Genomic DNA, 25,298 nt, shown 5'->3' on the forward strand with positions numbered 1-25,298 from the left:
CCCCCCCCCCCCCCCCCCCCCCCCACCCCCACCCCCACACACACACACACACACACACACACACACATTGTATGTAGTCATTAACACATGTTTCAGGGGCTCTTTACAGATCTCCATAGATTTATCAAAACAAAGGCAGACCTCTGACCAGTATGTGTTTGAACCAAATTACTCACATCTACATGGTGCAGACATTTACACAACCAATTCTTCAAATATTTGTGGTCTTAGTAAACCATGTGTAAAGGTTTCCTCTTCTTTCCCAACAATTCAACAAAAGGTTTTAGTTTGGTTTGATTTAACATCACAAACAGCCTGTGTATTAATTGTATTATATAAGGTATTATAATTCAAAGCATAAGAATTCAATAATCCATGCATCAAAACAACACAAAAATCAATATGTTCACCCTTCCCTCTGCACGGCTACAAATGCAACCTTGGTGGGCTTTGACAAACACACGTTGAGGAAACCATCCCCCCTGAGAAAGAATAGATTTATTAACAAGAGGTAATCAGGAAAGAATACACTTTTATACAAAACTGGAAATAACTACTCAAGCTGTTGAAATAGACTGAAAGATAATTCTCATACCACTGGGTATTGCTCACTGCAAACATTTGATGTGCCTGTTAAGAGGGTAAAGATTTATGTGCAAGGGTGGGGTTAAAATACAGTACACAAACTGTTCTAGATATAGATTTGATTTGAACACGTGAAAGTGGTTCATGCCTGCCACTTAAGCTTTATGTGTTTTTCTTTACAAAGCCTGTAAAAAATACCTATAAATATTCCAAGAATAAGCACAATATAACTACTGTATAGTTCCCTCCAACACATTGGAATAGACAGGATACAGAATGTGTTACACTTATAAGTTGCTTTCAACATTCGTTTTTAAAGTATCATACACAGAAAAGTTATTACAGAGTTGAACGATCATAAGGATAACACATTTCAAGGGATATGTATTTAACACATTGCACATTAGGAAATGCATCAGACTGCCTGTACAGGATATTGTACACAGCAAATACGTCTGCGTCGTTGGCAAATTGTAGAACAAAATAGTTTACATACTTTTGTGGTATATAATCCATTTCAAGATTAAGGCAAAGCCATAATACACTGGCCGAAGAGGATTAACCATAAAATCTCTGTCACTATCTGAGTGTAAAAGCTGGGAATTCAACTTCCTGAAGTGGCTCAATATTGATTACATCTGCTACATACACTGCCAATGCTTATGCTTATGCTATATATACACATCATGTTGCCCACCAGGGGAGTATGGTGATGATAAGCACAGCATAAAAATATCCCATCTGTTCAAACGGAAAATAAAACAGTCCCAACCCATCAGAAATCTTTTACCAATTTGAGTCCAACTCTTCAGAATCTCTAATCCAAACACGTGATTCAACCTTAGACAAAAGAACATTTCCACTACTACCTCAGCGTTTCTCTGAGGTGAATATTTGACCTTGTGTCAAGATTTCAATACTTCACCATCCCCTTTTTTTGAAGCTACTATATGAATGGTCTGCCTTTTCTGTAACAGTTGTTTGATTTATTGACAATCTATGATCTTTCACCAATCTTTACTGGTGGTGTCCACCATAACTGCTCTTGATTAGAATCAGGGCAGGACTATAAGCTTTAAAGCTCTTTTTTTATTTTTAATGACCCATTGAAGCACAGAGATTGGCGGATACCTTCATTACCTTAAACTTTGAGGATCAAATATGGTGCAGTAATGGCTGCTACTTCGATAATGCTAAATGTTTGTATGGGAACTATATGAACATGCTGTGCAGTTATGTGCACTTTTGTCTTTGTCTTTAACATCTGAGCAGAAAAGTTGGAATTTATGTGATAATAATTAACAGCTCTCATCAATGAAAGCCTTTTTTATACTGCACATTCCCATAAGGATATCATTCAATATCATGTACTCTTTAAAATGTAATTTCCGTGGTTAAAAAAACATAATGAAATGGTATTTAGATAATAAATGGCATATAAATACTCTAACTATATAAATAAAACCGCTCTTGGCTTCTACTCAGCCTCTAATAACGAGTATACACAACAAGTCCATTGGGAATCACATACTAGAGGGGCACAGCCTACTGTGTCTAATACAAATAATAGTATATGTACATTGTGATATATTATTCCTGTACACTCAGTATGAAGGTTGAGACAGCAATCCTGTTCATGATGACGTTTTCGGCTCAATTCTTAAAGATGCCTCATAAAGGCTCTCCTCATCCAGCACTGTACTGCTGTCCAAAAGGTATTTTGCCACCTAAAAGAAAAAGAAAAAGAAAGCACTTCTTACAAGCTCCACGGTAAAAATAAAACAATATAACTGTAGTGAGTTACTTACTTACCAGATTTAAGGTAACTGTACTTTTATTGGTCATATGCACAATTATTCATACAATGCCTAGTGAAATATTTATCTTATTCAACGTTTGAAAACATGCCAGGTCTAAAAAGCTTCAAATGTGTCCCAAGAGGTTCAAGTAGTTGTAAGATATTCATACAAAATGTTTTATAAACCTATTTCCTCAAGCAATAACACGTTTACACAAGTAAACACAGAAAACACCAGACAACAGAACAGACAAAAAAGGATCGCACCTTTGGTTGATGATCAATCTTGTAAGCTGTTTGTTGAAACTGCCTTATCTCTCGGATAATGTGAGAAATCTGGAGACAAACCAGCAGAAGAATTACGAAACACTGAATGGTTAACAACTGGATTCAAATCCAAAATATAATAAAGGCATGTATTTATATCAGTATAGTGATACCATTCTCATCTTGGAGAAGTTGACCAGGTTGTCCTCTGTGTAGTTGGGTGTTCCCTCCTCAATGAAGGCCAGGTCTGTCAGGTACATTCCCAGGTAAGGAACACAGGGAGGGTCACAGCTGATGACAAAAGATGGGTCATGGTAAGATAGACGTTTCACTGATGTGGCACCAGTCATTATAGGCAATGAATACGAATCCTTAGCTACATTGTTTGAGCACTTACTTCTTTAGAGCCTCTCTCAGGTTCTTGAATCGTCCCTCTGATGACACCAGCTTTTGTAACTTATCGATCACAGTCTTTGTCTAGAAAACAGAGAATGACTAGAATTACCACCTTCAGAGTATGTTTCTTATTTTATTTGAACTTTATTTAACCAGGCAGGTCATTATTAATTATTTCGTTATTCATTTTTTCAGTTATAGGTAAAAAGCTTCAAGTCCCCATGAAATGAAAAATCCCACAGATACCTGCTTGGAGACTTTGAGCCAGGTCTTCTTGAGGCGAAAGACTGAGCTGCGGTTGAGAGATGACGTAATCTCCAACATGGCGTTGTAGTTGTGGAGACATCTGCAGATATCAGCCACCGCCACCCATTTTTCTATCACCGCCACTCGCATGTTGACATCGTCACATTGCAGGATCTCTGTGGCGATCCTGTTGCTGATCTGATAAAAAGTAAAAAAATACATTATGATAATAGCAGACCAAACACACATCCGTCTGTCTATTCATCCATCACTTTTTCATCTCTTTATTCACAACAAAGTGGACACATACGTCATTGAAATGCTTTGTTGTTTTCATAATGTACGGAGTTCTCTCATTTTTGTCGTTCTTCATCCAGCCTTGACCAAAGAACTCCCTGTAAAAGAAATAGTTTTCAGATGAGAAAAAAACCCATCGACAATCAGTCCCTGTGTGTGTGTATATGTGTGTTAGTGTTTGTGTATGCGTGAACACCCAGATGCCTGCAAACTCACTCATATGGGATAGCCTTGAAGACCAGGTGGTCCAGCAGTGTGAGTTGCTCAGCTATCTCCAGGGCAGAGTGGCTTTCAAAAGGCTCAGTCTTACAGTCCTCCGTAGCCTGACACACAAACACACACAATGAAATTTATTATCATAAAACAGCTAAATTACAAAATAGTTTTTATGATCTAGTTTTTATAAAGATATGTTTTTTCTTACCGTCTGTATTATCTCCTCCAGAGTGACCTGGTTGTCTCCAGGGTCCTCCTGAGTGAGAGTCCTTCATAAAGGAAAAGGGTCATTGATTGATGTTTTTTGTACTCTTCCCTTAGGACAATATTTGTTTATTCTGGGTTATTTGCACTTTTATCAGCAATGCTGCAGGCATCACCCAATACACTTGGGTTGTACTTAAGTTTTGCCATACTGTACAGATGTAAAGCCATGAACTGTACACAGGAAGAGTTTAAAGCAAATGTAACCTCACTTTTTTTTGTACTTCTGTTTTGAAACATCCACTTATCTCAACACAAGCTGTTGCCATCTTGTTTAAGCCAGTAGTGCCCATATTTAGATTGGCATAGATACTCTATGTCTTTATCTTGGGTGAAAGATTGTCATGCTTTTGACTGTTAACCACATACCCTGCATTATTGTGTATTTTTCACTTAGAGGGACTATCATTTATACCATCGAGCTGATGTGAAAAACATTTGACAAAAATGAGTGGTTAAAAAAAAGCAGAGGCCATGTAAGGTTGTTTTTTCTGTTTCATACTATCACTTATTTTCACAACCAGTGGTGTCTCCCCCTGCAGGTCAAAAGAAATAATGGTTTAACAAACTCTCCCTAGTTTTAATATTGAAACCAATATACAACTTAGTCCAAAACTTTATTGTAGAAGCCAACTGCTTCTTGTCTAGAGGATCACAAATACAAAGATATTCAGCTCTACTGTCAGTATACAGGTACAATTGTGTAAGCTGTTGTTTAAGTAAAACAAATATTCTAGCTGGACTATTTTTAGGTTGATGTTAGCAACTTGATTGCTAGCAAACGGATATATCTTACATGAAAGTATGTTTAATCAATCCATGATTACTAAAACCAACCTGATAATGTTGGCAGCTGCCTTTCTCTCCTGTGTCAGGAGCTCTGGGTCATGCATCACCTCCTCCAAGAAACCAATGACCCTCATCTTCAGCTCTGTGTTCAGCTCAAAGTCCTGAGGACACAGAACAACAATTACACATGTCCCTTTTCTTCTGCAGAAACCTTGGACAAAAATGAAATAGCGAAATATGAAAACACAGGTGACTGTACCTGTGAGTGTTTGGAGACCCAGTGACGCAAAACATTCAAGACTCTGTTTGTTGCAGCTCTTCTGATTACAAACTCTTTGTCCCCATTCCTCTGGTCAGTAGGAAAACCTGGAATCACATTTAACACAGTTAAAGTCAATAAAAAAGATGTTTAATTATTAAAGATGTTTTAAAGCCCAAACCACTACTACCCCTTTTTAATCCTCTAGACTGATACTGAGAGTACCCCCCCCCCCCCCCCCCCTCCCCCATGTGACTGACCTGTGCTGGCAAGTGACATACGACGGTACTTTTCCTTGGTTGGCGTGCCTTCATTGGCACCAGCAGTTGCAATGGCGAAGGCTGATGCGGCAGAAAGGGCACTGCGGTTATTGTCAAGCTCCCGGCAGGATGACACCACCATGCCATTGTTAAAGGAAAACAGGGAAAACTCTACAGAAAGAAAAACAAAAGAGAGATATTTAGAGATGAATACCCTAAATCTTTTTTTAAATTGCCCTTGAAAAGTTAACGCTAAATTTAGAACAGCTCACATTTTCTAACATGCACTTGAAATTGCTGCTGGCTCATTGGTTAGTTGATAGACTGGGTGGTGATTCTGTATGCGTAGTGCTGTAGATAGCCTCTGTGTGTGTCATAAAAATAGGCTGCTGACCAGTGGAGGGCAACAGAGAGCTAAAATAGGCTCTGCGCAATGTGTGCTGCAGCTCGTGCTAGTGATGGTGTACACTCCACTGTGTCTAACTCCCTGCCTGCCTCCTTCACCCTCCTCCCTTCCCCCGTGCAGCCGGGGGCGGTGTAGAAGAACATGCACATCGTTGCTAAGGTACAAGGTTTCCTTCCACCTACTCACACAAGGCACTGGCTTCCCTTGTATCCAGCACCGTGGGAAGAGAACACACTGGGGATGAATTGTGCCTGACTACCTACGGGGTGGATGCTCCCTCTTTGTGCAGTGCGGGGAGGGCCGGTAGGATGTGGGTGGTTTTATTAAGACCTTATTTGGCTGTAGTGACGGTTGTCATTTGCTGAAAAAAGTTTTCTCAATACATTCTATTTGAGCAGGGTTTATTTGACTGTTGCATGGTTTATTTTCCTCTAAAAAAACTATTTTTCTGATATCATTGGATTCAGCAGGAAACATGTAGCTGATCTACTCTGTGATCCGAGTCTGTGAAAGTTCTTGCAATATTAGCCTAAAAGATGAATCTTGCAGGCAGATTATGAGAATTAGAGGAAACGCTTGTCCAGTAAAGCTTCTTAGCTGAGTTCAGTGATAAAAAAACAGGAGGAACAAAACAAGTCTTGCTCTGTCCAAAAGCAACAAACATGTGAAACCTCCAAAGTTTACCAATGAACAGCATGTTGTAGTTTCACAGGAGATTATCTCTCAGCAAGGCAAGCTACCTTTCTGAAAGAGCTTGGAGGCCTAAACTCACAAAGAGACTTAAGCAAGTCACTACACCCAATAAGTAGTTTGCTTCAAAACCCCTTTAAAAATAATAAATAATACTGCAATGGTTTGTACAGTATCATTACCTAAAGTGACTGCGAACTAGCATATAACATTTCTGGTGGTGGGATATTGGATGGAAAGGGGGGTCATGATGGACTAGGCTATAGTCAACAAAGCAGACTTGAATCTGACAGACATTGTGGCTCTTTTCCTGACTGTCAGTCCCTCCTCTCTCTTTCTCAAAGTCTGAATCCATCTTAGATATTGGATGAAAAGGTTTCCTGTTTTTCAATCTTTATGCTGAGCTAAGTTAGTACCTGGCAGTGGCTTTTTCCATATATGACGTTTACTGATGTCACAAGCCATTGTTAAAAATGCATTCCTGAAATTTCCTAGAAAATATAAGACGGAACACCCCTGGAATCTTCCTGAGTTTCTTGTTCACATGACGATAAAAAAACAACAACGGACGAGTGAGAGACCAAACGAGTTAAAGCTTAACAACTTACTCTGCAAGAAAGCATATACAAATAATTCATAAAAATATTGAACTGATATTGTGAGTTTGTTTCTTTGTGGCTGCTGTGTCCCTGACTCTCTCATTGAGAGTAATATAAGAAAATGCAGCCTCTTGAATGTGGTAATTGTTACCAGTGTTTCTTGTAATTGCATCATCTACTATCACCAATTTTAATTACATGTTTAAATTTGCCAGGTTGCTTTGCTGACAGGTTCTATATTTAACAATAATTTACTGCAGTTTGCCAGCTCCTCTATTTTATCAACTAATTTTTTAAGTGGTGGGTCAAAAGAGTCTTTCAAGATGTCTCAAAAATGATTCTAAAGAATAAATACCTGGATAAGAAAAAAAAAAAAGTAAAGCCATCGTCATACTGTACCAGAGTTTTTTGACTTGACATTCTTGGGTGTTGATGGGGACTTTGGAGGAGACATTTCTGCTTCAGCTTCATCACTCTGACTGGGGTCCTCATCACATTCCTCTCTCACAGACAGATCTGGATAGAAGTGATGTTTTACAATCATAAATAATAATAAATAAATAAAAATAAATAAGACTGCAAAAGCATAAAAAATAAATAATGAGTGGAGGTAGGTTACTGTAGGAATGTGGCAGCAAAGACACAAATGTCTATAAAACAAATGATGAAAAGTCTAACTGACTCACCCACTTTTTACCCTCATGGTCAATAATTATAGTTTAATTATGGATTTTACTGCATTATTACTTCAAATTTAAAAACATAGGACAAGTATATTCACAACAACTCTTGTGAAATGTTCTTTCTCTTTAGGGATCTGATGCAAATAAGTCCTGCTTTACACCCTTAAGGGTAAAGAGAGTAAACCTTTTTTTATGGTATTAAACATTTTAGTTATTTAATATGTGACAGTACACATGAACCTCTGAGACCTGAGCGACCTCCCTGACCTTGCTTGTTGAAGACAGATTCCTCAGCCTTGCCCTCAGCTTTGGGCTCTCCCTCATCGGGGATCTTGCTGGCCATGGTGCTCGACACGTAGAGTTTGTTAATGTCAAGGGTGGTCTTACTGAAGGGTGACATGGTGGAGTGCATGCTTGCATAGCCATTGGGAGAGCAGCTGAGTGCAGCCAGGTCAAGGGCTTTGCCCCCTGTGATGATTGGGATGTTGAGGGACAGCTTGCGTCTGCGGTTGGGCGAGGATGTCTTCGTGATGGAGAGAGGAGGAGGGGAGGAAAACTTGCGACTGGCACGCGGCGACGTGGGTGGTTCGCCGTAAAAGAGTTTGTTGTTCTGGCTGCTGGCGAAGAACAGCTCCAAAGAACTACAGGGAAAGGAAAAAAAGTGGAGGGGAGGAAAACACAGTGGGGTGAACATTGGAAGAAACATCTATTAATTTATTCTTCAGTGACCTGAAAAGGGTTAGAAAATATGGGTGCATTGTCCACCTGATGTCAGAAGCAGAGAGGAAACACATTAACCACAGGGCTCTTAGGGAGCTCCTGCCTCTTTTATTTAAGCTACATTGTTTAAGACAGCATCCTCCTTGCACTGAGAGCCACCCCCTCTGAAGGCCTATAAATAGCATGTCAAGTGACAGTGTGGGAGGCACGGGTGCTGCCAACAGCAACCAGCCCAGGGGAGGCCCACAGAGACATGGAAAGAGGGAAACGGAGAGAGAAGGGGAAAGACAGGGACAGAGTTGCAGTGCAAAAAAAAAGAAGAAAAAAAGCCGGGGCAAAAACAGTGAGAGTGAGAGAGAGGGGGCGAGAGGGAAGCAACAGAGTGGCTATGGATTCCACCACAGCAAAGGCTGCTGGCTTAGAGTGGGCGAATGTGAAGCCTCCAGCCCTGTATGGTGTTAGCTGCAGCCATGTTGTGTCTCCTCATCTAAATTTGTAAAGTAATAAAAGACAGGCGGCGAGAGGAGCAGGGACTGAACGGAGGGAAGGTAGAGGTAATGTAGGCTGGAAGGACAGAGGAAAGAGGGGGAGTCAAAAAAATGAGAAAGAGAAAGCATAAAAGACAAAGTGGAAAGTCTCGAAAGGACCCAAGTGAAGCAGAAAGAAAGGAGGAGATAATTAAGCAGGAGAAGAGAGAGGAGTAGGATGAAAAGAAGGAGGAGGAGGAAGAGGAGGAGAAGAGAGCAGGGTCTGGGTGCAAAACGCCACCATCAATATTTAATACCATAGAGCTGCTGCAGATGATAGGAGAAGGGGAGAGAGGGAAGGTAAGGGGGGAGGCAGGGAGAAGACAGAGAGAGGGAGAGGGTGGGGTTCTGCAGCAGAGTGGATGGTTGCCATGGTGACAGAGCAACGGAGAGGGGAATGGTCAGACTTGTGGAAAGAAAAAGAAAAGTGAGTGGAGGAAAAGGGTAAAGAGAGGTAGAAAGAAGAGGAGGAGTTTGGGAGAGGTGGGTGGACACGAGACCCGCATTTAGTGTGACGCTGGACAGACGTCAGAGGAGCGGATGTGTTGGTGTGACCCCTCGCTGCCTCTGCTCTGGTCCCTTCTCACCTGGACAGACCATAATATCATGATGGTGCTACTTACAGACAGTCCACGTGAGAACACAGACACCAGGGAGATTTCCCTTTTCCCCTGCACCATCACAGCTCCGATGTTGCATCCTCAGGAAAATGTGTAGATATTTTAACCATTGTTTGTTCTTCAGATGTCAATCGTTGTTAATTCCAGTATTAAATAGTACTGAATAATAATTAGTAAATAATACTGAAACATTTAAATCTGCATTACATTCCTTCTATAATTAAAAGGTACTTTTTGGCAGATGTAACTGGAGTTTGATGATATTTAGTTTGGCTTTTTAGCTGGCTAGTTTTTTCTCTTCGAGGCTTCATAGAGGCACGTGGTACTTTGAGCCAATGTCCACATGCTTACATGGCCACAGTGGGATTCTAAAAAGCTAATGTTTAACAGGTACACTGATGCACGCTTGTTATCTTCAGTTAGCATTTACAAAAGAAAATAAATAAAACTGAGGCTGACAGAATACAGCTATAGCTAGTCTTGCAAGGACTACGATTTATCATCTGCAGACCATGCATGTCTGTGCAAAAAAAATGTGAAGTATTTATGAGTGTCTGTACTCATCAATATCCACATTTATTGATGTATTCATTTACATTTCATTCATCTCGAGAGTATTTTTATTTTCACACAGAAAAGATGTTTGTTAGGAATCTCTGTGTTGGATCGACTCGGCGGTTAGAAAACTGATACTCAGAGTAAGTCACTCCCCTTTGTAGCATTGTTCAGAGCTGTACTCTTTCCTGTAGAATTTTCAACAGACTTTTCAAGAGCCAGCAGGCATGAATCTTCTTATAAGTGAGCTTATGAGATCTATATTAAAAAAGCATATAGATCAGCTCACTCAGTGGTTCACTCACCGTGCAGGGATGGCACTGATGGGCTTCTTGTAGATGGTGATGAGCTTGTCCAGGACAACGTCGGCGCTGGTAAAGACCCGATAGGAGTGGAGGAAAGTGTTCAGGAAGTCAATTGAGAGGAAGCGCAGGTCGGTCAGCCTCTCCAGCAGGCGCTCCACGCTGGCGTAACGAATCTGCAACACCTTGCAGGAGTTCATCATCTTGCTGAAGCGAATGTCGACATCATCACAGTACAAACTGGTGTCCGACCTGCGGTGGAGTTTAAGAGATGTCAGGAATGTTACACTCACAGGGATTTAGCTTATTAGAACACTGCTATGGTCATGTGGGGGTCAGCGAGTAGAGCATTAACATTGCTATGGCTGGAGTTGTTAACCTCAGTAAAAAAAAAAAAAACACACACACCCTCAAAAATCTTTAAAAGTATCAGAAGAGATTAACTTTAACATTTGATCAAAAAGAAAAATATTGGAGGTATGCTTCTTTTAGAAAATATTCAGCAAAATATTGTATTTATAGAATTCACTGTGGCCGCAGTATTTCTAGCGGTGTCATAAGATGCACATTCACATGGAAAGGTCAACTCAGACCCGTTATTTCTTTAGCTACAACAGTATTGTTGGTTGTGTGTGTATATATATATGTATATGTGTGTGTATATATATATATATATATATATATATATATATATATATATATACATAATGTAATTATTTACATTTAAAGACAAGATTCTTTAAATGTCTGTCTTTACATTCGTCTTTAGGACTATTTTAGATTTTGAAGTTAGGAATGCGGTTGTGATAGTAAAGTTTATAGACTAGGCATGATGTCATTGTCAATGAGGGTCTTCAAGATTATACAACTACATCTATATTTTTAGTTTGGGCACACATACTGTATTTGTGCATTTTTCATGCATGAGTCATGTCCTTTTGTTATTCAAATGCCAGTCTCTGTTTGTGCATGTGTAATGTATGTGCATTTGGACTCTCACTTAATCATCTGTGGCACGGTGACTTTACTGTTCTCCTCGAAGGCATTCATCATCAGTCCGTTGCAGCGGATGTTGTCAATGCACTGTAAGGAGCAGACAGGCGGAAAAAAAAATCACAAAAACAAGAAGGTGAGTGAGTTCAAAAAACATATAATATAAATGTGTTCCCTTTTGGCTATTTTCCTTTCTGTTCTTTTCTGCCTAATGATTGTATTTTATCTCACATGGCCCCTTTTAGCTCCCAGAACTCTACATGGTGGAGTTCAGGAGCCATTCAGGTTATGTGGTAGGGTAGGTATTGTCACCTGGCGAGCTCACAAAAACAGAGCCTGGGGTTTCTTCACTGAGCACTTATCCTTTCATTAGGGCAAAAGTATTTCAAACACAACACTGATCTCACTATGTCGAGCTTTGGTAACAGAGCGTGGTATGAATTCAAACCACAACAGTGTTTACTCTTCAGTATTTAACCAGGTTATTTAATCTATCTAAACTTTCAAAACAAAGATAAACCAACTTTCTTATTTTTTCTTAAGTTTAAGGTGACATATGCACTTCATTGTCTTGCTGATTTGTTTGGAACAGTATTTCATCACACCGATGAGGACATGCACCTGGCTGATGTCGCTTGTCCATGCTGACTTCTCCTGTCTGGATGAAGCCACCAGGATGACGGTGTAGGGCTGGACATCTTTGGGCTCCACCATCACTTTAAAGTCCAGGTGCTCTATGTCCTGGCCGCTGCGCTCCCCTTTGGCTGCAAGACACAACGTTCCACAACTCTCAGTTTACTCTGACAATGAAAGTCTTTTCCGATGTGAGTAAACGCTATAAGGAGAAACAAACCAAGTCCAAAAAACATACACTTCACTTTCATTTGGAATCAGATTTATTTTCTGCATGATAGTACTTAAGCTTTGTTTGACTTAAACATTCAGAAACATGTGTTATGAAGAAGGTCATTGCATTGAAAAGGTTCAAAGAAACAATCGCAAGTGGAGGGCAAAACTTAGAACTAAGGCAAGTAATTAGAATTACACCGCTCTTGCCACCATTAAGAGCAAGTTTAAAGGGTTAATAAAACTGATAATAATTGATCATCTCTTTTATAACATAGGTCTCAGAAAGCAGGTTGCTGTGCATAAGGGTAGTTTTTAATCTCTCTGTTTTAGCCATTACATACAACACATATAAACATCTACAGTATATATACTGTGTTCTTATTAGGAAAGCATCAAATACAATGAAAGTAGTAACTCACACTCATCATCAGTCCCCTCTGGCTCCTCCATCAGTGTGCAGTCTATGAGAGACACCACTCCATTCTGTGTGGGGATAAAAGGTTATAAGATCACATACAGCGTGTTACTTATAGACAGAGAAATGGGACACACTTTTTGTTTGAAGAATTATCTTAAATAGAATCCTGCGGAAAGAGGCCGAGAGTTTGTAAATGCCTGCATTATTTAGTGTTTGCAAGTTCAAATCAAAAACTCCTCGTAGACAAGAGTAATAACTCAAAAAGGCGACTATAGTAAAAAAAAAAAACCAGAACGAGTTTTCGTATGTTAACATTCATGGGGGTTGGGCCTTTGCTAAGGGGAGGTGACAGAGACGAGCATTTCATTCAGATGCGGTTTTTCTGTTTTATTATTAAGAGTTGAAATCTTAATTTTCTGGGGTAAAAAAGACAATGATTGCCTGCATCCAAAAATCACTATACGTTTTATTGACATTGTTTATCATTGACATTGATTGTTTGAATAATTTTTTAAGAATCTTTGTGATAAATATCTGGTCTGATATCAAATAAAAGCTGCATTAAATGCATGGCTTTTTGCCTCATGTCAGCAACATAAAAAAACTTCTAATGACGTTAGCTCTTACACAAGGAGAATAATGTAGGACGCAAACTAATAAATGTTTTGGGTTGTAATTTCTAAGAAACGTGTCATCTTCATAACAATCTAATGCACCTTAGTGATATGAAGTTTCCCCCCAGAGCTGCGTGTGCAGATGATGAGATGTTTGGAGAAGAGGAAACACTGTCTCTCTCCTTCTTTCTTCAGAGACAGCGAGCCCAGTCGACCTCTCGTGATCTTGCCTTTCTCACTCATGGGCACCTGGATCAGAGAACCTGTGCACACACACACACACACACACACACACACACACGCACAAACACACACACACACACACACACACACACACACACACACACACGTAAGGAAGTTCACATAGAGACTGGCCCAGCAAATTCAAAGCAAACTACCGTAACTAAACAGAATCTCCATTGTAATCAAATGAACTGTTTTAGAAGTGAAGCTCAGCTTAGTGGTGGATGAGAGCATCTTTGTCAGCTGTTCAATACTAGTTATAATTATAACAGGTCTGTAAAAGCCACTTTCAAAGCCTGTGTGATAAATGTGTAAGAAATAATGAGCTATTGAGCTCTTAATATAATTGACAGTGCTTTTTTGTGCTGGACTGAGCAGGACAGTTCATCCTGTCTACTTTAAAGGCACAGAGTGTGTAGCTGCTTCTGGAGAGCCATGTGCAGTCACCGAGGCTAAGCTAGTTGCTGGATGGTGAGTAAATCCCTTCACATTGTGGGGCTTGATAATGTCCAACATCTTATCTTCTTTTCTACAAATTTCAGACACAAAAGATCCAGAGAGGGGAGAAAGTGGATGTATTTAAAGTGACTGCGCTGACATTTGAGTTGAAAGAAAGATGGAAAGTACAGAGCATTGTAATGTAATGTATTACATTTGCTGTTGGCTTAAATTGTAACAACTCATATCTTAACAAGTGTCTTTGTATTATTCATTGTAAAGAAAAAAAAACAATGAAAGTCAAGTACAGATTAAAATCTTATTTCAAGACGTTACAAACTAAATGTACAGACTCAATTGCTTATACTGAGTAAAAAACAGCTGCTAATGCAGCAAGCCAAATTTACTGGTTTAGTTTCTTAAAATTATATCATTATCCAACATCTTAAAATAAGATGTTCAACTTGACTTGTCAGATAAAGGTGACTTATATTACCGGGTAAGTGTAATTAGACATTTTGATGACAAATTAGACAACTTCATGTGCTAAGATTTGAGATTTTTTGCAGTGTATAAGCACCACTACCTTAATGTAAGGGATACTGGAAAGGGAAGTCATGGAGTTGCCAACTGGTTACTATATTTAACTTATTTTGCCACAGAATGCCATGTTTAACAAATCACAGCCTGAATTAGCTTCAGTTTGGGAAGAGAGATGTTTGGATTTTAGTTGTGAGTGAGACAAATTTACCTTGCCTCACAAAGGTTTGACTGGTGTCCAGCAGCACTTCACAGCCCTCCACGATCATCCGCTCAATGGCAAGGTTCTTCCTAATGTTCTCCGTCTCACTCACCTCATCGTGCATTATTCTGAAAAGACAAAGCAAATTAGCATCACTTCCGATACCTAACAGGTGAGGTTGAGTTTATAGATAATTTTAAGTAGAAAAAAAACAGTTTGACACTGACTATCATTCAGACAGATACAACAACAATGGTACAATGTACTATGTCTTTGACATTGCTGAACAATTCGACAGTAGATCTACCTGGAAAGTTCTTCTAGTTTTGACTTGGCGTAATCCAAGCTGTTTCTTTCCACATGCTCATGGGGGGTGTGAGCCAGCAACTCGTGCAACGTCAGAATGTAACGAGGGATCTGAGAGAGAGAGACAGTGAAAGAAAGAGATTGTTGAGCTACTTTTTTAAAAGAGCATCTCTTATCATTTGTGTCATTAAATGGACACTAAACTATTTAAAGTAAAAGTATTCCCAGGTTTTATAGGTCAAGAATATGGACTCCAATGTCCTACTGGTCATGGAGCTGTTTAAAGCAGAGAGATAATCTCATTACAATGGGTTTGATTCTTATGTAAAAGTATAAAACCCTTGTGCTTTACCTCCCATTCTCTAAAGGCAATAGTGCCACAGGATACTTTATGAAACTTTGTGTGGTTTGTGTCATAATACTGTAGTTATCCACACTGTAAACCTTAAGTCTAACCTGGAACATGGGGTAAGTGAGGAAGGTCTCCAACGTCCTCTCCTCACAGTCTGGCTTGGCCTCGTACTGCTTAAGCAGCTTGTCGAAGTCTCTGTTCTGTTTGCAGTGGGCCAGGATCTGCAGACTGTACTGGTGGTTCCTCACAAACTCCTGGTATATGTTCAGCATGGGCAGCAAGATGTCAAACAGATCAGCTGTGAAGAAGAGCAGACATCCTCATGAACAACTAAAATATGGTAGTTTGGGTGTGACTGATAGAATCTCTCTATATAAAAAAAACCCTTCTTTGTAAAGTCTCATGCTGATTGTTTGAGTGGTCAAGGGGTCGTCTAGTCAATCTTACCCAGCACAAGTGTGGGCCAGCTGGCTATCCTCGCTTTCAGGCCCTGATAGAAGATCTGATGCAGGAACATGATGGTTTCACTGATTAAACAAAAAACAAAAACACTGTTCATGAGATTTTGTTCCTCTCTAACTTTAACTGAAAGGCATCCTACTAACACCCCCAGTGTGACCACCAGCCACCTGTTTAGAAAGATGCTGCTGACATCATCATGAGTAATGGGCGGTTTCTTGGAGCTGGCGGCCATGCGGAGCGGCCTCAGGAAGTTGTTGACCAGAATGTGGAGTTGCTGGACGTACTCAGCCTCAGCTTCCAGCATGCTAAACACCACCTGGTTTCTCTTTCTCATGCTCTCAGCATGGGGTGACCGGATGTAGTCCTGGATGATGGTCTTCCACTTCCTACGGCAAATCCAACCTCGCAGGAAACTCTGGACCTACACAGAACAAGGTTGGAACAAAGTGTAGATATATTAAGTCCTTCATCTTCAAATGGACAACCATAAATCAATATCCTGATGGGACATTAAAACAGCTAAAATGGACATAGTATTCAGAATTATATTAACAGTATGTCACTGGCACTCCACCTGTAAAATGATACATACTGTGGAACAATAAACTCCTAACACAGATTTGTATCTGTAGTTTGATTTTTGGAGGACAAGTCAAGCTAGCTCCAGTTTTGGGCTTTAAAGTGCTAGTAGTTACTAGAATGCATGATATTCATAAAGGACTGAACTTTTATTTGCTGATTACCTGGAGGACATAAACATAAACATTTAATCTACAGTTACCATGGCATGCAGAACAAGCTAGCTAAGAGTTGGCTGTTCACAAAACCTTTAGACATTGTCATGTGTTTCTGCTGGCATGACCAATGGAAAAAAAACTGTACTTTAATATTATGCCCTTTTTGATGTTCATATATCTAATTTATGTCTACTTAAGAAAGTTCACAATCGCTAAAGTGTCTGTTTTCATGTACGGCCACTCCATGCAAGCTCTCTTAACTGCCTGTATTTCTAAAGCTCAGAAACCCCCACAAAGTTAAAAAATTAAAAAAATTAAAAAAAAAAGACAGCACATTTGCCAAGTCTGAGCTGATTGGTCAGCTGATCTGCTCTCTTATAATTGGTCAGTCGTTCGGCTTTGTTCTCTGATATGTCCCATCCCTTTTACCATATTGCAAATGCTACAGTCAGCCCGAGGGGAGCTTGTGCTTGCTACACTGGGCTTGGATCAGTGACGTCTTTGTTTTGTGATGTCACTCCACACATTTTCAACGAGGGGGGCTAAAGAGCATTTCATGCAGCTATAGCTGCAGCTAACAGGAGTAGGTCGGATAAGCCACGTTTCTGCAGACTTTGAATTTTTGCAAATAGATGTGCCTAAACATGCCCAAGACACATGGAAAACACACTAAAGAGCATATCAAACCAGAAAAGCAGAATATTGGACCATTAAGCTCTTTTTTGGTCTCAGACTCTGAAGATCCATTCCTCCATCTTTAGTTACTAATTGTTTCACTGTTCTCAACAGCAAGTTGCTTACTTGTTCTTTCTATTGTTTACAGTGTGTGAAAGACTTTGTCCTGCTGCTGCCAGAAGCAAAACTTAATAAGATTGTTGAGAGGGAACCAAAGTTTGGCACCAAAACAATCCTCTCAAAGACACTAAACAACTTTGTAGAGTTATAAGTAACTTGCTTGTAAGAACTTTCCAAAATCTCTTGCTTTTTAAGGAGCAGACAGCTGCTTCAGAAGAGCTGCAGACAGAACAACCAGGTGACTGTAGTACAAGAGCAGCTCCCTGCTGTAACAACTGGTGTCAGCTGCTCTGAATAAATGAAGGTTAAAAATAAAACCTGTAAGTGCAGAAAGATGACGTGTCATGAAAAACCTGTTCAAAATGTCTGTACATTTACCTGCAGCAGCACACTTTGACTAAACCTTCCCTTCGTTGCCCCTTCCCATTTCTCATTGTATTATTCAGAATACTAATGGAAACTAAGTTTGATTCGTTGATATCTCACCTTTTTGATTTTCTTTATCTCAGTGTCATCCTCACTGGGAGGTACCTCTGGATTTGACTGAATCTTTTCATTGTCCTTGAGAAGTCCAGCGATCTGAAAATCAACATATATTAAACACCGGTTTGCATGACTGAGCCAAGATGGTGTACCTCATACTGCATACATGAATTTAAGATTCCCCCCAAAATAAATAAATAATGTTTATAAAGCACTTCAGAAGAATTTAGATACCAATCTTTTTCTAAGCACACATTTGCGTCCTGCTGAAAAAGGCTCAGCGGCCCACTTTTGGGTCAAGAAAGACCCTCCATTTGAGAACCACTACACGAGAATGTTACAAAGCGTTTATGAACAAATCGTACAAGCTCCATCAAAAATGTTATCTATTTGACTTTATTGTATGTTTTTTTCTTTTGCTCCATTTTAACAACAAAGGGTAAGAACAGGATCAGACTCAACACAATATGCTTTTAATAACAGACTTAGATTAAACAAAACACACTAAAACCCATTATTAGTACATATTTAAGCCATGAAAAGTGAGACAGTTCATTATCCTTTTTTGGTGCAGACTGCTAAATCAGGTACAACAGAAGCTGGTTCATTCATATTGAAAACAGTCAATTCAAGTGGAGCTTGCTATTAGCACTTAAAAGAGGGATGCGTTTAATCTGGTTTCGACTGAATAATGAGGATGCAAAGCAGTCCCCCCCCCCCCCCCCCCCCCCCCCCCGCCATCATAGACTATGCTATGTGTCTGACCCTTTTCACTTACTTGCAGTTATTTCCTCATCCTCCACTGTGTGCGATTAGAAAAAAATAATATATACACATACACAGCAATGGCATGAAATTCCAAGGCAAGTTACCTCTGATTTTAGCCGCTCTATTTCAATTTCCCCATCTTCTATCTGTTGTCGAAGTTGCTTGGCAACTGTTTTCTCCGTCTCCACTATTTGGAGTAGATGGAGATACTTCTGCATGAGGGTCTCATGCTCTGTAGCCAGGTTCCTGTAACTAAACAGACAGACACACACACACACACACACACACACACACACACACACACACACATATTGTATGTAGTCATTAACACATGTTTCAGGGGCTCTTTACAGATCTCCATAGATTTATCAAAACAAAGGCAGACCTCTGACCAGTATGTGTTTGAACCAAATTACTCACATCTACATGGTGCAGACATTTACACAAGCAATTCTTCAAATATTTGTGGTCTTAGTAAACCATGTGTAAAGGTTTCCTCTTCTTTCCCAACAATTCAACAAAAGGTTTTAGTTTGGTTTGATTTAACATCACAAACAGCCTGTGTATTAATTGTATTATATAAGGTATTATAATTCAAAGCATAAGAATTCAATAATCCATGCATCAAAACAACACAAAAATCAATATGGCAATATGTATCCCCTTTGTTCTGATGTGTATTACATGCATGTATTACAGAGCAACTTGCTATTGTACATTTAGAGCTTCTGCCTTGACCGAGAATCAATGCAATCTTCAATAAGAGCAATCAATTGACCTTTTGCCATACAAATACACACTGCTGACATTTAGAGTGAACTGCTTGGCTTTCATGACCCTCTTTTGTCTCAGAATCTTTAAGGAGCATTCTGCTCATTATACATCTCTGAGCACCAAAAAAAAAGTTCCAACACTTTTTTAAAACTTTCAAAACAATAGCAATAATTAAAAACAGGCTGATAGACAGGAATCCGATGAAGATGATCCCAAAAGAGTCAGAGCTCCATCTTACAGGACTTACAAACATAAAAGGCAATGGCTTTAAAGGAGCAATATGTAACTGACACATAGGGCCTGATTTACTAAGATCTCAATTAAAGACTACGAAATTGCATGTTCATTGCAACTGAACTGTACTAACGTAACTTCTTTGCATTTTCTCCTCCCAGTATTTTGCACGCTGAGGCAGAAACACCTCGTGTTGCATATTCATTAAGGCAAACGTACTATTTGGACTATATGAGTTGTTTTGCTCATATGAAAGACGCCTCACTGCACGCTGTTAGTAAATCAGATAGCACTTTTTTGCAGGTGGTATCAAGTTTGCACACGTTTTAATACACACAAACGTTTAGTATATCAGGCCCATAGTATTTAAAATTGGTCAGTCTAAATTCAAAACATTATAGAGACCATTTCATTTGTACTTTATAACAACATATTCTGATGTCCACAATGAAATTCAAATCAGATTTCAATCTGAAAAAGACTTTGTATGACTTCTGAATCCATCAAGTGCCTTTTGGCCACATTCACAGAGCTTCCTGGAAAGGCTTCTCCTATTTCAAATTAAAATGTGTGGATAATAATCAATTGACCATGACATGTTGCCTTAAAGAATCAGACGCTAAGCTATAGTTGGGAGCAGGTCTTTGACTTTTTCAGCTCTAGAATTCCTTTGCTTTCGTTTAAAAGTTCCTTAAAACCTGCAGCTTCAGTTAAAATGTTCATCATGAAATTATTTGATAAATAATGTCATGATAAGTTAGGCCTAATATCTCACTGATTGGTTGAATTTTTTGGTTATAAAAAAGGGCACAACCACACACCACAAACACACCTTCCTCAGAGAAAACCCATAGCAGTATATGTTGTATGGAGATGAGAGGTCATGTGTGAGAGGTACCTGGCCTGTGTGATAGCAGCCACCCACTCATCACAGTCCTTGACGTCCTCTGTGCGCAGCTCCAAAGCCTTCTGGTTGTCATGATTGAATGTGACTGTGAAGTAATACTGAAAAACAGCAAGAGGAACATTTTTTAAACATAAAATAAGACATTTAGAATATTTAAGGGTTTGAACATGAACAATGTTAAGTCATTCCTTGATGAGCTGCAGGAAGACCTTAATAAACGTGTGCATACACACATATGCATTTGTTTGAATGAGTGGGAGGGAATGATCCTGAGGGAAAAGTCTTGAGAGATTCATTATAAAGCCTCTGTGCATTCTGTCTGTAACCTGGCAACTCACCTCTGAATTGGTGGAAGCCTCTTTTCTGACGCAATATTTTGTTTAGCATGGACTGTGATTTGGCTGTATTTCAGTGTCACAAACACCTCTGAGTCTTCATCCTTTTTTTACTCTCACACCAATTATCTCTGGTGACCCCACAGCCGTAAAGGTTCAGTTATGGCAATTATGGCAAATGCACGGAGCAATATTTTCTAAAAGGCTTATCAGATACAATCCTCAGATCAACAAAGTGCTGGTAATTGCTGTAATAGTGCGGACAGCTTATTTGTGGAATAAACGCATCAAATTATATAACACTGATGCAGTGTAAATAGACCTCCACAAATCCAATATATTGGATTTTTTATCCCTCCCAAATGCCAAGAGCAAATCATTTGTGAAGGGGAGTAATGTTCCATATTTCCTGATGAGCAGCAGAAAGGGCCTTTGTCAATAATGTGCTTCCCATCTCTTGCTTCCTGTGAGCTGGTGTGTCAAGCCTTTTAGGTAGCTATATTTAGCTGCACGTCACCACATTTTTTGCCACAGATACATTATCTCTCGGTAAGTGTGACAATCAAGCCCGTAGTAATTCCTTATTTAAAACAATGAACATTAACTATTACATTTCCTCTATAGAAAGACAGACAAATAAACATTCAATTATGTAATAACTGAATCTGTTTACTAATGCTAAATGTGAATGAGTGTTTTATCTGTTGGAACCTCTAGTATGTAGTCACTGAACTAGATGGCCCCTTCAAATGCACTTTTTCAGATGCAAATAGGTGTTGCCATAGTAACTGTGTGCTTAAAATGTAGCTCGTCTTCTAAATGGGGACTAAGAACATTTAAAAGTAGAACATTTCAAGGAATACAATAAGAACAGAGACACAAACAGTGAGCGAGGGAGCGAGAAAGATCTTTTGCTTTTTGGAGGAAGGATGTAGAAAGTCCTTCATACAAGGTGGCAGTTGGCTTGGCATCTATTCGCCGCATTGTCCCTCTCCCTGTCACACACAGATAAGATCCAGCACTCTGCTGGCCGTTCCTCCTGCAGCGCACACATTCAAACATAGCCTTACAGTTCATGCTCTAACAGGCTCAACAGAAGTCTGGAATCTGTTGTAATGTTTATATATGTAACAAGTTTAATACCAGAAGTCTACATCAGTGTTGCCTCAGATGACCTCTGCAGGCAACTTATCGACTCAAGTGTCTTTCTTTTTTATTCCAAAGAGGAAAAAGTGAAAAGCAAATCTGTATGCTATCAGACACCTATGGCATTGATTACACTTTGTGTCCTTGTCTCACCCTTTATAGATTGACATCATCGTATGTTGGAGGAAACTGTGAGGCAAATACAGACTTTGAACCATGAAAAATGTCCAACAAGATATACAGGTGTGGCTGCATACACATAGAAGCAAGTACAACACTGCAAGATATACTGTAAACAACATAGTGCGATTATGGATATCAGGAATTTGTGCAAAAAACAATACAAACTTTATATACTGTATATGTGCACATTTTATTCCCTGACAATTTATGGCCCCAAAAAACTATTACAAAACTGAGTGACTGTATTCCTGACACATATTATGTGGAAAGACACGTGCTGAACAGAAGACTGTATTATGCTAATTGAAGGCTTTCATATTCATTTAAGTCCCTGTTGAAATAAATTCACCAGAGCAGCCTGCATGAACAGCTGTCAGTGGAGATGTTTCTCAGTCCATATTTCATCTCCTGAATAGGCAACATCTTTTGTCCTGACTTTGTATTTGAGGCATCAGGCATTACACACATCTTCTCGGTACAATAAATACATATTTTTGTCTTGTTCTGAATTATCTCAACTCTGATGGATGAGGTGAGTGAAGTGTTGGAAGAACCTGAGTTCAACACCATGGACAGCAACACCAGTTTCAGCTAATGGAAACAGCCACATAAAGTAACTTTAGGGGGCTTGTGTATATTGAAATGTAACTTACTTAATTTTTTTCTGCATATTATCATTTTACTATTCTGCCAAAGCACTGTGCATTTTTTCTAAATTAGATAACATGTAAACGACAAGCTCCATTTTTGCTGTTGTTTTTATCTTGCCGTATAGGGTATTTACAAGATTTTGGAATATAGATAAATAAATGTCTCTCCAAAGTTACAAAAGAGTGAAAATAGACTTACTATAATCAACTGTTGCTTTCTTTAAACTGACATGTATGGCATTAGTTTTAAAGATTGTCCACGTGTTGCCTCCGAAAAAAGATCATTATGTTTGAGCAGATAAAATGACCCATTACGTTGACTTCTTCACCTGCCACTGGAACACCTGAAGATGCTGCAGCTGCAAGATCAGATATCAGAAGGTGACTGCAATCACAGCTCAGAACAGCTGGACAACTTCGATTCTTTAGTGCTACAAGGTTTATCTCTATCATCACCAGGCTTCCTAACCTTTCAGACTTTGTCTGTAAAGACCACCATGCGCTCTGTGAGACTCTGATCGACACACTGGCACAGAAACAGACGGAAATGTTAAGCCATTACACACGCTAATCCGTGCTACTTTATGCCAGAGGTATAAAAAAAAACGACGGGGGGGCTGTTGTGAAAAACAAAAGCAAGCCTGTGACATCGTTCTGTTCTCATTCATGGCTGTCGTTAACAACCCAATGATAATGAGAAAGCTATCAAATAAAGCAGCCGCTATGAACCGGAGAGACGCAGTTGCCAAGGTAGGATGCTATTAATACCAAGACAAGGAATTAAATCAATACGTCAAAACGACAGGGAAAGGGGCAGCTATCATCCGCAAGATGGCAACCTGCAAAGTTTGGACGCTGGTTAAACTTACTCCCTGCATTAGAGCTGCAGTCCCTGAACATTTGTCAGAACACACGCTTATATAAAAATACACGTCCTTTAATCAATATTGTAATAATAACCATCAAATAGAACGTCTTTGCAAAGTTAGCACTGACAATGAACGGTTTATTCTGCGGACTTTAGACCCATACACATTTCTGTTGTCGTAGATGAGTCGCATCTAAGGCAGCCTCCGAGCCTTTTTTTAGTGCACAATCGAGACAATCAATCAGTTAGAATGACGCCATTACGTAACACTGAACGTCAAATGAACATCTCTGGGACATTGTTTGTGTGACAAATACATGATGGGATAAAAACAGCAGTGTCGTTAGTGAGCGTGTCCGCTGCGTGTATAGGCTATAATAATTCGTCTCGTGAACTCTAAAAGATATCACACAACCAGCAGTGACACGGATTACCTTGGTTGTTTCAGTGAGACTTATGGGAGCTCCCCATGTGATCGATAACTTACCTGCTTCTCTAAGCATTCCTTCGCGGACAGAGACGGTTTAGGTGACGGTGCCCTGTCGCAAACACATCCCTCCAACAGGTACAGTCCGGAGGGGCGTGAGCTTGAGTCGTTTTCGAAATAAAACAGCATATTCTGCAACAGTGCGAACCACTTTGAATGCCATTTTGTGTTGTCTGAGCTTTTCTTACTCAGGCACCCCCTCCTCGTGCCATCCTTCTTCGCCAAAACAGCCAGATATGTGATATGGCCATCATTGAGTCTCATCCCTTTCTGCATTTTGACTGTAAGAGGATCCGAGAGGATCTGCGGGGATTCTTACATGTTCTCCTCTTCAGAGCCTCCGAAACACAGTCAGACTTGGTGGGCAGCAGCCCACTCTTGTGTGCCCATCCACAGTTGCCACACTGATGTCTGCAGCGGCAATAAAAAAAAAGAACAAACGGAACATAAAGAAGAAGAGGATGTACGCTTAGCCTAAAAGTTTAGCGTCCACCCGCACAGATTCCACACGCTGGCACAACACAGGAACCGCGACGCCGTCTTGCGAGAAAAGCCTTCTTCATGAGCCTGGATCGCTCATGATGAGCACTGAGGTGTTTCAGTGCCTACACACGCGCACCAAGCGCGCGCGTGCACACACAGCATCCTGCACTCACAGAGGGAGGAAGCGCAGTCACGTGACCTGTCCCTGGAGCAGCAGATTTCAGCACCTTGGACAGAAACTCCGAGGAACAACAACACATGCGAAAAAGGACGCAGCTTTTTGTCCGTGAGCAGGGCTCTGACACAAACATTCAAGATGCAAACTCTCTCTTTCTTCTGCACACTCTAAATATAATGTTACATCAATACATCATATTATTATACTGCCACCCTTCGAATTAATTTACTAAAGTAAATTAACTTGATGTTAGAGCAAAAACAAGTAAAACACTAAAACAAGTTCTAGTTGGAACATATTGCTATCAACCCGTACAAACAAATACACGTTAAGATGTATCTGAAACATCGAATTAAATACACGATGTTGTAAAA

At 39.8% G+C, this 25,298-nt stretch overlaps 1 protein-coding gene across 1 annotated transcript; it reads right to left on the reverse strand.

The window, feature by feature from the left end:
• Window positions 1-443: 443 nt before the first annotated feature.
• LOC306820845 (ras-specific guanine nucleotide-releasing factor 1-like) lies at window positions 444-24,896 on the reverse strand. Its single transcript, XM_079338853.1, has 27 exons — window positions 24,264-24,896; window positions 20,586-20,692; window positions 18,784-18,931; window positions 17,915-18,007; window positions 16,064-16,317; window positions 15,882-15,961; window positions 15,539-15,732; window positions 15,084-15,193; window positions 14,786-14,904; window positions 13,456-13,616; window positions 12,741-12,804; window positions 12,094-12,236; window positions 11,480-11,562; window positions 10,483-10,731; window positions 8,023-8,396; window positions 7,472-7,588; window positions 5,378-5,548; window positions 5,118-5,224; window positions 4,907-5,019; window positions 4,014-4,074; window positions 3,806-3,912; window positions 3,603-3,687; window positions 3,293-3,490; window positions 3,048-3,127; window positions 2,824-2,941; window positions 2,651-2,719; window positions 444-2,312 (listed from the first exon to the last, which is right to left on the reverse strand). Exons 1-27 carry the CDS (start codon window positions 24,537-24,539, stop codon window positions 2,220-2,222), a joined length of 3,774 nt encoding a protein of 1,257 aa, XP_079194979.1. The 5' UTR covers window positions 24,540-24,896; the 3' UTR covers window positions 444-2,219.
• Window positions 24,897-25,298: the final 402 nt, after the last annotated feature.

Source organism: Symphodus melops, assembly GCF_947650265.1.
Source record: "Symphodus melops genome assembly, chromosome: 3".
Classification (NCBI taxonomy): domain Eukaryota; kingdom Metazoa; phylum Chordata; class Actinopteri; order Labriformes; family Labridae; genus Symphodus; species Symphodus melops.

Bases quoted from the DNA above. Each gene is read 5' to 3' on its own strand.
- LOC306820845 (XM_079338853.1), bottom strand. From the start codon at position 24,539: ATGCAGAAAGGGATGAGACTCAATGATGGCCATATCACATATCTGGCT. The intron at 10,732-11,479 runs GTGAGAGTCCAA...ACTCCACCGCAG, and splicing joins ACCGTGCCACAGATGATTAA to GTCGGACACCAGTTTGTACT. The intron at 8,397-10,482 runs GTGAGTGAACCA...CTTTCCCTGTAG, and splicing joins ATCAGTGCCATCCCTGCACG to TTCTTTGGAGCTGTTCTTCG.